The following is a 12,500-nucleotide window of genomic DNA, read 5'->3' on the forward strand; positions in this document are numbered from 1 at the left end:
CCAGACCAGTTGGTTCTCGAACAACCCCCCCCCCCCCCCCCACCACACGCCCCAAATGTATTGACTTGTATTTGGCCCCACGGACCCCCCACCCCCCCATCTGAAAATACAGTTTGTGCCAGCTGAGCCACCCCATCCTGGGAGAAGATGCTGTCCACATTTTGTCAATGATCCTTCGAAAGTGGCCTTGTCTACAAGCTCGGCTATACTTTCGAACAGCTGAAACATATAACACCCCCTCTCAGAGAACCAGTGCGTTAGACTCCTGCTGCCCCAAGGATAATAAAAACATTACGTTAGAGGCAATAACATAGAAACGTACAAATCAAACCCATCACCCATGCTCCAGCACTAAAACACAGCTCTCTCATTGATCGTAGATAGATACGGCTCTAGCCTTTTAACACTACTTCTCCATCCATCCATCCCTCCCTCCCTCCCTCCCTCCTCCTCCTCCTCCTCTCATGGCTCTGTCCTCTGCTCCATCCCCCCCAGGTGGTCGTTTCAAGAAGGAGATTGTGGTCGACGGCCAGAGCCACCTCCTGCTCATCAGGGATGAAGGGGGACCCCCGGAGGCGCAGGTTGGTACTGCAAGCCCCCCCCCTATAGTCCTTCTCACCAACAGTTTTCATTTTGTCGACTAAAAAGACGATGATTTTGAGAGTTATATCGACGAAGGCTAAACAATTGCAGATGACTAAAATGGCATTAAAGCTATACAGTGTGTTACTCAAAAAGGCTAAGACTAAATCAGAACAGTGGTCCTCCTCCTCACACAGTACACACAATCTACTGACGTTCCGTTAATGATTATATAAACGGAAATTATTAGCATCGTCACGTCATTGCATCATCTATACCAGGTTCTTTGTTTTGGACACGGTGTATAATCAACTAATTGTACTAATGAATACAGTGGACTTTCAGAAGAGAAATGGATGCATAAACTAGGTCAGAAAGGGGGGGGGGAGTGGTTACGTCTAGACAGAAGCCCTTGAACTGTGACCACGAGATGAATAATTGACACACGTTTTATTTACTCCTTGTTCTCTATACCTGCGTTCTGCCTCTCCTCAACCCATTTTGGGGGGAAACCCCAAAACCCCCTTTTGGTGTTTTAAGCATTATGTTATACTATACTTTAGCTATTGGAAAATAGCAGACCTACAAGCTCGTAGCGCTGCTAACTCAAAACTTTGCTACTCGGAGCTCCCTGGAACAACACATGTTTCTACGTCAGTCGTTCTCAAACATTTTCATGTCAAGGACCCCCAAAAATATATGTAATTGGCTGCTGACTCCCCATCTGAAAATACGTTGTTCCAGGGACCTAAAATATGTTGTTCCAGGGACCTAAAATACGTTGTTCCAGGGACCTAAAATACGTTGTTCCAGAGACCTAAAATACGTTGTTCCAGGGACCTAAAATACGTTGTTCCAGGGACCTAAAATACGTTGTTCCAGGGACCTAAAATACGTTGTTCCAGGGACCTAAAATACGTTGTTCCATGGACCTAAAATACGTTGTTCCAGAGACCTAAAATACGTTGTTCCAGGGACCTAAAATACGTTGTTCCATGGACCTAAAATACGTTGTTCCAGGGACCTAAAATACGTTGTTCCAGGGACCTAAAATACGTTGTTCCAGAGACCTAAAATACGTTGTTCCATGGACCTAAAATACGTTGTTCCAGGGACCTAAAATACGTTGTTCCAGGGACCTAAAATACGTTGTTCCAGAGACCTAAAATACGTTGTTCCAGGGACCTAAAATACGTTATTCCAGAGACCTCCCAGAAGTAAAGATTTACCCAAATGGGCTGCTCTCAATAGGGCAGTTTTTTTTTACCAACGGGTAAAAGGGCAGGGGCTCAAGCCCCCTTTGATGTCTGTGTGTCTACATGCCTGGTGACAATAAAGTTGATTGTAGTCTCTATCTCTCTCTCTCTCTCCCCATGTCTCCCTATGTCTCTCTCCCATGCAGTTTGCCCTGTGGGTGGATGCAGTGATCTTTGTGTTCAGTCTGGAGGACGAGATCAGCTTCCAGACCGTCTACCACTACTACAGCCGCCTGGCCAACTACCGCAACACTGACCTGCCCCTGGTGCTGGTGGGGACGCAAGGTACACACACACACACACACACACACACACACACACACACACACACACACACACACACACACTGACCTGCCCCTGGTGCTGGTGGTGACGCAAGGTACACACACACACACACACACACACACACACACACACACACACACACACACACACACACACTGACACTGATTCCGTTTGTGTCCGAGCATAGGCATGGCAACGCCCCGCCTGCCTGTGATTGGCCTACCGACACTGCCCGTCTTGACTGTCCTCCAAGCTCCGTCCGAGGTGGATATGCTGGATAGTCTGATGCCAGGTTACTTATGGGTTACTCCGTGGTGGGAAATAGTACAAGTAGTATGGTATGATACAAGAGAACGCTAACTTACACGTTGTAGAAGAGGCAAACTAATATTGTTTGTGCCGCTTTGAAGGAATAATTGATTGAACATGCACGCCATAATATGATTTGGGTGTGTTCTAAAATAAAGTGTTGAAACATCATTGTACTATAAAAAGGTATATTTTCCCTTCATCTTTATCCTTTTTAGTGTAATAGTATTAGTTTACTATAATTAGATTAATACACAATAATCAACATAACACTTTATTTACACAAATCAAATCATAGTACAACATTATGTATTCAACAACATACAATAAGTTTGCCTCTTCTACAAAAAAAATAACTTACAAGTTAGTTGAAAGCCTCCATTCTGTTGCGCGTGCCAACTGCCAAGCTGTCATTCTCTTGTTGTATTATTTATTTCTCAATCTCACCACGGAGTAACCTCGCGTCTCGGAGGACACTACCAATCACAGGCAGGCAGGGCGTTACCATGCCTATGCTCGGACACAAACGGAATTCACGCCACACACACACACACACACACACACACACACACACTCACTCACACACACACTGACCTGCCCCTGGTGCTGGTGGGGACGTAAGGTACACACACACACACACACACACACACACTGACCTGCCCCTGGTGCTGGTGGGGACGTAAGGTACACACTGACCTGCCCCTGCTGCTGCTGGTGGGGACGCAAGGTACGCACGCACACACACACACACACACACACACACACACACACACACACACACACACACACACACACACATTGATTGTCAGTTGTATTGTGGAAGTCTATCCAAGATAATTATTGTTTTTGGAAATGTGCTGCAGCTGGATCTCTTTTTTGACGGGTATTGTCTTTTCACACAACAAGATACACAGTGGATGCATTCGAGTCACACAGCCATCTGCTGTTTTATTGATGATGGGCTGGATTAATTGAGTGGATGTGGAATACAATATTCAGCCAGCAGTTTGCCTGTGAGTGGCGTGTTGGCAGGGAGACATGTTGACACAATGAAGGCACAGAGAACCACGGCGGGTGGCTGTGGCTCAGGAGGTAGAGCAGGTCGTCCAATGATCCCTGGGTCGGCGGTTCGAATCCCGGCTCCTCCTGTCCACATGTGGAAGTGTCCTTGGGCAAGACACTGCACCCTACATTGCCTCCAATGAGTCGGTCGGTGTGAGCTCGCCACCGTCGGTGTGTGAATGTGGGAAGTGAGGACGCTGGCGTCGACTGTTCGCCGCTTCACCTCCCAATGTATGAATGAATGAACCAGTGTAAAGCGCTTTGAGCACTTGAAAAAGCGCTATAAGAATGCAATTCATTTTTATTAACACATGGTACGTAGCAAATGAACAACACAACACCACACTCAGTCACCTTCTGTCACTGTACTGTACTGTACTGTACTGTACTGTCTGCCTGGCTTCTGTCCTGAGCTCACACTGACACCCAGTGGTGACTTCTAGTCAGTACACTTTAAAATACCTTAGTGGTTGTTCTTCATCTTCTTCTTCTTCTTCCTCTTCCTCTTCCTCATCCTCTTCCTCTTCCTCTTCCTCTTCCTCTTCCTCTTCCTCTTCCTCTTCCTCTTCCTCTTCCTCTCCCTCTCCCTCTTCCTCCTCTTCTTCTTCCTCTGTCAGTCCATTATCTGGTTTCAACCAGACGTGCGTTCAGATGCATCGCTACCTTAGCTGAAAGGCCCAGTGTTACAGATCACAGAGTTACAAGCTACTTTCATATCTCTGAAACTTGGTTTTATACCATACTGTCACATAGTGAGCTTGTAGATCAGGGACATCTCTAGTAATGACGTATAATGACTAAAATATGGACACCAGATAAATCTATTCGATATTTCTTCTGACCATTCAATGGATTGGAAATCCCTTGTGTTTTTAGTAGAAGGTTTGCTTCTTGAGATACTGTATTTGTATCATCTGTCAATATTTACTGACTGGGTGAGGTTTTTATTGTACATTATTAACCCATTTAGAGAGACCTGAGGCCAATTCTAAAATAATGACATTTTCATGTCAAGGACCACCAACAAAATATAGTATTACGGCAATTGCGCTTTAATAGTGCATTCGATCGATCAAGTCATAATGCTACTTACGTTAACATTGGGTCGCGCCATCTTAGATCGCCATGACCATAAACACCCCTTCTATCTGTTTCTTTCAATCGCCTGTATCTCCTGTTCCTTGTCCCAGATGGCATTTTTGGTCAAAACAAGGTTGATTCCACGGCACAGAGCCGACGATGTGAAGCCCTCCAATGAACCGGCTTAGCTCCGTTTGCTACAGAGGACGACGTTCAACTTCCTATGTTATGATCAGTACCGGAAATGTGGCCTATTTAAAATAATAGCTAAACTGGGAAAAATGCTGGCGTGAATTATATCATAATTTGTCAATAAATGCTAGCACTGTAAGTGTAAACACTGTAACTGTAAACTCTGAAAGAATATAAATTCAAATATTTGTACCACATTTTCACGATTTTTCTAAAATTGCAGATCTACAAACTCATAGTGCGGCACAGAGTGCCGCGCTATGAGCTTGTACATCTGCTATTTTTCAATAGTTAAAGTATAACATAACCCTTAAAACAAATTATGTATATATGTATATATATATATATATATATATATATATATATATGTACAAAGGGGTAAAAATACAAAAAAAGCATCATACAGTACATACATGAATTGCCCTTAGTAGTGAAGGCAGAAAGCACATGCATGCAAGTACTCGTTCACACCACTAGATGTCACCAAAGCCCTAACTTCCCAACACTGCATGATTGCATAAAATGTGATGTAAAATGTAAGCACTTACAGTGACTTTAAAATAGTCACTGTAATAATTCCTAATTATATTCAGAACAGAACCCACCCATGTGGTATTAATACTCTGACGACGATTCTACAAATGTCTTCTAAATCCTGAAGGTTTTCTGAAAAACCTCATGTTTCTAATTTAGTGGTTCTCAAACATATTCATGTCAAGGCCTAAAATTATCTGTATTTGGCCGCGGACCCCCCATCTGAAAATATATGTTGTTCCCCCCCAGAAGCAAAGTTAAAAACGTTCGCTCTGAAAGTATATATATATAATATTAAAATATTATATTATATTGTATTATATTATATTATATATTATGCTTTAGCTATTGAAAAATCGAAGAACGACTGACATAGAAATATAGCTATTTCAGAAAACTGTCAGGATGTAACATTTTTAGAATCTGATCTCAGGTCAAAATGGGTTAAAACACCAAGATAAAGGGGTTCCCGTCCAGAATGGGTTGAGTAAAAAAAAAGAAAGAAAAAAAGAGTACTTCTTTGGTGGTGTATGTGAGACTGATTTAAGCAGTCACACCTGGCCTGAGTCAAACTAGAAGTGGACTCAGAGCTGGGTGTGGCTACGCACCTGTTGTGCATGGACTTGATCAAGGCAAAACAGGATAAATCATTCATCTCCACAAACGCCTCTGTCCGGTCAGTAGATCTGCTTTCCTGTGTAAATAACATTGTATGTGAATTATTCCCTGACCAGACTACTTAACCCATGTTGGGCGGGAAACCCTTTTGGTGTTTTAAGCATTATGGTATGCTTCAGCTGTTGAAAAATAGCAGTTCTACAAGCTCATAGCGCGGTGCTACGAACTTGTAGGTCTGCTATTTTTTGAAAAATTGTGAAAATGTGCCTGAAATCATTGAATATATATTCTTTCAGACTGAGTTTTTAACTCAAATCTTTGCTACTGGGTGGGTATCTGGAACAACATATTTTCAGATGGGGTCGGTCGGCCAATGTCCTATATATATTTGGGGTCCTTGACGTGGATTTGTTTGAGCACCACTGAAATAGAAACCGTGTCAGGCTTTAGAATCTTTTTTTCATTTTCTTTTCACGTCAGGCCTAAACGGGTTAAGAAAGCTGCCCTGTGTTGTGTCCTGTGTTGTGTCCTGTATTGTGTCCTGTGTTGTGTCCTGTGTTGTGTCCTGTGTGTGTCCTGTGTTGTGTCCTGGGTGGTGACTATTAGAAAGCTGCCCTGTGTTGTGTCCTGGGTGGTGACTATTAGGTCACAGTTGTGTTTTTGTGCCAACAGACGCCATCAGCTCGGCCAACCCCAGGGTGATCGACGACAGCCGCGCCAGGAAGCTGTCCAACGACCTGAAGCGCTGCACGTACTACGAGACCTGCGCCACGTACGGCCTCAACGTAGAGCGAGTCTTCCAGGACGGTAAGGAACAATGAGCATTTATATACAGGGTTGTTGTTTTTGTCCACTATGAAACCAAGACGAAACATGTTCCTTTTTCCACTGACGAAAACTAAATGAAAACTAAGCTATGGCGACTAAAACTAAGAATAAATATACTGACAATTTCGTCAACAAATAAAAACTAGACTAAAATGTTAGGAAGGTGAAGGGACTAGTGGACAAGAGATCCAGTATAAGTCATTTTACAATTAGTTGCATTCTGAAAATAGCCTCTCTCTCTATCTCTCTCTCTCTCTCTTTCTCTCGTATACCTCTGTTGGAGTGGAGGTCTCTCTCTATCTCTCTCTCTCTCTCTATCTCTCTCTCTCTCTCTCTCTCTTATACCTCTGTTGGAGTGGGTGTCTCTCTCTCTTTCTCTCTCGTATACCTCTGTTGGAGCGGGTGTCTCTCTCTCTCGTATATATACCTCTGGGAAGGTGACATTTCTCCTCTCCGGACCAGCAGGCCGCTCCGCTCGGCCATTTGGCCACCGTCTTAATCATGTGTCAATTAAGAGCTAAATGGACCCACTCAGCTATTTAGGTCCCACTGAGCAGCAATTAAGTTTTATCATACCGGGGGAAGGGCTGGAGAGGAGAGGAGAGGAGAGGAGAGGAGAGGCTAGCGATGACATGTTCCCTGGCTATTAGCTGAGCCTGGCTAACGTACATTCCAGCCATGACTAATCTATTAAGAGTGCATGGTGATGAATGGGAAGTCATTGGAGCTGACAGAAAATATGGCTGATTGGTGTCTCAACATGTGAGAACGTGACCTTGTGTCCTCGTCAAAGACGATGTGCTTTCAACCTCTCTCTCTCTCTCTCTCTCTCTCTCTCTCTCTCTCTCGTTGTGACTGTATACACTAAAATCACAACCGGGTTATGATTCCTTCACAAATAAGCGTTTGTCTTCTGTTGGGAGTGCCAGTTTGGGTTGTTGTTTACCCCCATAAAACAACGTACAGTACTGACCGAGTGCCAAAATGTCTTCACATAACAGAACATTAGTATTCGCAAATGGCCGCTTTCTTTCTTGACACTGTTCTCGCTTCGCCAAAGAGTGTCTGCCGAGTTTCAACTGTAGTCCATTTTCCACAGCAGTGCTACAAGGTTGTGACTCTGCTCACACCACTTTGCAATTGCGATGAGTTGGTAGATATTTTCAGAATTATTGCTTAAAGAATTATTACCCATTTGAGGACGATTCTACAAAATGTCTTCTGAATCATGACAGTTTTCTGAAAAACCAGTCGAGTGGCGCGCTATGAGCTCGTAGATCTGCTATTTTTCAATAGCTAAAGTATAACATAATGCTTGAAACACTAAAACGGTTCCCGCCCAAAATGGGTTAATCGTTTTTAATGCCATTTTGTTTCAGGGGGTCCACACAGCTGGAGTTTATGGGCTCCATTTGCGTCACCGCTAAACTGTTACTATTTTGCTAAACATTTTTGAATAGGTAAAATGGCCATACAAGCTCACAACGTGTCGATGTAGATTGGCTAGTTGAACTATTCAAAAATGTTTTTCAAAATAGTAAAAAAAGGCAAAGAAGTTTAGGGATGATAAGGGGTTTAGCGGTGACGAAAATGGAGCCCTACTTACATGCCTATTTGGGAAAGTTGAAGAACTTTTCCTCTAAAGCGCACCACAACTTGTGTCGCACATCACGGAAGATAAACTCTGTCTCTGAGTTGTAGCCGTTGTCCAAACGGCAGCATTGTAAACAGTAAATCCTTGACGGGGGGGGAGACTTTCTTTTCTTTTTTTTTTTTGTAATTTGGGGTGTATATTAATCAGCCTACGACGATGGGACGCTGTGGGGGTTATTAATAACTCTGTGACTATCTGTTCGGCAAGGCGTGGGTTGGGGGGGGGGGGGGGGGGTGGTGGTGGGGGTTAAGGCTGTAATTACGGAGAGAAATATATGACATGCAATCAGTGCTTAATTACCAGGCCCTGCTGCACTAACTCATCCTGTGGGTGAGGTCTGTGGTACCTCGCATGTTTTTAGCCTCGAGCTACGACCGCTTTTTTAGCTGCTAGTACTACGTAGCTATTTCAAGACCTATACCTACGTACAACAAGCCTTGCATATAGCCTGGAAATAGCTGCAGTATACCAGCAGCTTACAAAGCATACAGTTGTTTAGCTAGCCATGTTAGACCCTGATTTATTTAGCTGTACTATTTCAGACCCATGATATATAACGGTGTTGTTTTCGTCGACTAAATGCTATGATGAAAAGATGTTCGTCGACTACCTTTTTTGTCAACAAATAAAAACCAGACTAAAATGTTAGGAAGGGACTAGTGGACACGAGATCCAGTAGAAGTAATTTTACACTTGGTTGCATGCTGAAAATAGCAGATCTACAAGCTCACAAGCTTGTAGATCTGCTATTTTCAGCAAGTGTAAAAACAGTCATTACGATAGCATGAACGCCCACCAAAATACATTTTAGTCGACTAAATCAACTGTATATTTAGGGGGGGGTGTAGTAATGTATTACTGTCACATATTTAGTATCCCCCCCCCCCCACAAGATGCCTTTACATTACAATTTGCAATTTAGGCATTTAGCAGACGCTCTTAATGCAGAGCAATTTACATTAAGCAAGAACAAAAAACATGGCAATACATCATACATAAAATAGTATAGTTATCACGAATCATACGTAAGCTAAGAACGTAACAGTGGAATAATGAATAATGAAACTATGCATATATACAATCTAGTGCTATATGTCTAGTATTGTCTACATAAAATGCTATCTAAAGCATGTATCTCAATTCACATTGTGAGCGTGCGTGTGTGTGTGTGTGTGTGTGTTCTAAATTCCAAATTCTGCTTCGTAAATTTGAATACTTGAGTATTTACTTGCGTATTATCCTTTTGTCCACCTCTGGACCTATATATATAGCCTATATAGGGAGCTAATATAAAATGACATTTGCTATACCTTTTTTATGTTCACATATTTAGCTCTTTATGGGTGAGTTATTAGTAGGAAATGAACCTACACGCTCCATTGGGTTGATGTATTCCAACCAACGTCTCTCATGTGGAAGCTAATCGTTGGCATAAACGGACCTCGAATTAAGGGGCTGTGTTATTATGAGGAAATGTTTTCTCCATCGCGGTTTAGCAAATCTCCCGAGTCTCGCCAAATGAGCGTTTAACAATGTCCATGTGTCACCGACGATCTGGGTTTGTTTACTGACAAACTGGCCCAAACGACCCACTTCTAATGAATCATCGTTGTCATTGCACTCATGGGTCAGCAGGGGGCAGTGTATGTACATAAATCCCCAGGTAGCATTTTAACCCATTTAGATCTGAGACCGATTCTAAAAACAAATGGCTTGTACATCCTAACAGTTTTCTATATCAGTCATGTCAAGGACCCCCAGAATTATCGGACCCCCAGCTGAAAATATGTTGTTCCAGGGACCACCCCCAGGAGCAAAGATTTGAGTTAAAAACGTTCGCTCTGAAAGAATATATATTCAAAGACTTGCGCCACATTTACAAGATTATTCAAAAATGGCTAAAGTATAACATAATGCTTAAAACCTTTTTGAAACTAGTTTTGGGCCAGCTGGACCCCCATATGCAAGATATATATATATATTTTTATATTTTATAAATACACTTTATTTATTGAGGCCGTTTTCACCAAAGCATTAATTATTGAAGTGATGTAGAGATACAAGGAAAGTGTTGAAATGGAAACGGATGGAGACACAGATGGGTATCCCAAAAGGAGGGACAGACAGACCATGTGTAAACGGATGGAGACACAGATGGGTATCCCAAAAGGAGGGACAGACAGACCGTGTGTTTTTGGCAGCAAATTTCTATTTTAGTTTAGTCATGGTCTTTGGAATGAAACTTAATTTAGTTTTAGTCACATTTTAGTCACCCGGAATGTTAGTCTAGTTTTGGTCGACTAAATATCATACGATTTTAGTTTGACTAAAATGTGTTTAGGCGGGCCTTGATGCCGTCGTAATGGATGATTTTACACTTGCTGAAAACAGCAGATCTACAAGCTCACAACGTGTCCCACTGCGATGCGTTGTGAGCTTGTAGATCTGCTGTTTTCAGCATGCAACCAAGTGTAAAAATGACTAATACTGGATCTCTTGTCCACTGTCTAACATTTTAGTCTAGTTTTTATGTGTTGACGAAATTGTCAGTATATTTAGGCTTAGTTTTAGTCATCATAGCTTAGTTTTCATTTAGTTTCCATTCAGTCAGTCAGTGAAAAAAGGTAGTCGACGAACATTTTTCGTCTTAGTTTTTTGTCGACAAAAACAACACTCACTCAGACAGAGACAGACAGACAGACAGACAGACAGACAGACAGAGAGAGAGAGCCCTCCAGCTCTGGCATCTCCTCCAGGGAAATCATGTGTGAGAGAGAGAGATAGAGATTATTTTATCTGTGGTCTCTATGAGAGAGAGAGAGAGAGATAGAGATTAGTTTATCTGTGGTCTCTACAGAACAAACAGCCCATTACACAGCTCTCCAGCCCATACTCTACACCAGTGGTTCTTCTCTTCCTGTTCATGTCCCGGACCCCCACATTGATATATATTTGACCATGTTGATGACCCCCTCCCCCATCTCCCCAGAAGAGAAGATTTATGTAAAAACAAAACAATTCATTCATCACATTCATACACACGATGGCAGAGGAAACCATGCAAGGCACCAATCTGCTCACCGGGAGCACGAGGACACTTGGACACTAACTCTGGGGGAGTGCTGATTTCGTCGACTAAAAACTAAGACGAAAAATGCTCATAGACCTTTTCTCACTGAGGAAAACTAAATGGAAACAAAATGAAAACTAAGCTATGATGACTCAAACTAAGACAAAATATACTGGCAATTTTGTCATTGTACACTTGGTCCACTAAAACTAGACTAGCACAAAACATTCCAGGTGACTAAAATGCGACTAAAGCTAAATGAAAACTAATCAAGAGACAGTGACTAAAACTAAAATCTAAATTTGCTGCCAAAAACAACTGCACTGCAGACTATCATCCATTTATCCATTTTATCCATTTGCCACGTGAGTGGCATCACCATTATTGTAATGTTTTCTATCCACTTCAATAGCATCTCCTCTGCCTCAGCATACATGTGTGTGTGCTCGTGCACACGCACGTGCACGCACATGTATGCATACGTGTCTGAGATGTGAGTGTGTGTGTGTGTGTGTGTGTGTGTGTGGTGGGGGGGGTAATGTGTGCATATTGCATGTCTTAAGTGCTTGTCTGGGCATAGATATGTGTGTGTGGTTTGATTGAATGCATGCATTCAGACACACACACACACACACACGCACATGCACAGGGTTAGGTTTTTCTGGAATTAGCGAGCTGTGTTCCATTCTTTCATAATTACTAGCGTACTTAGCAATGACCTTAATTTGTAGCCGAGTACTTCAGTAATGACGTAGGTCTGCTCGCTGTCTCTCCACTGCTAATTGGTCTGAAGTCGTCCTATCTCACGCACCCACCATGACAATGACAGTAATTGTATCCAATGATTTGTGCAATAAGGCATAACGTCTTATGGATAATCAGAATATTTATATACATACATCAGCATCAGAGATATTACTGTTGTTGCAATAAGTATACTGTGTAGCATTGATGCAAAGACATGAGGACGGTTCTATAGCGAGTACAGTTCATACAGTAACCATATACTGTATAGAGGCTAGAACAGTGG

General features: G+C 42.5%; 1 protein-coding gene across 2 annotated transcripts in view; it reads left to right on the plus strand.

Moving 5' to 3' along the window:
- agap1 (ArfGAP with GTPase domain, ankyrin repeat and PH domain 1) overlaps positions 1 to 12,500 on the plus strand; it is a 267,320-nt gene that overhangs the window by 160,924 nt on the left and 93,896 nt on the right. For both annotated transcript variants that reach the window (XM_080758777.1, XM_080758776.1), the window contains exons 4-6: positions 496 to 581; positions 1,985 to 2,123; positions 6,591 to 6,725. In XM_080758777.1, coding sequence (XP_080614903.1) covers positions 496 to 581; positions 1,985 to 2,123; positions 6,591 to 6,725 — 360 coding nt within the window. The remainder of the gene's footprint in view (positions 1 to 495; positions 582 to 1,984; positions 2,124 to 6,590; positions 6,726 to 12,500) is intronic.

The sequence above is a fragment of the Protomyctophum bolini genome (assembly GCF_963924005.1).
Source record: "Protomyctophum bolini genome assembly, chromosome: 24".
Lineage (NCBI taxonomy): Eukaryota > Metazoa > Chordata > Actinopteri > Myctophiformes > Myctophidae > Protomyctophum > Protomyctophum bolini.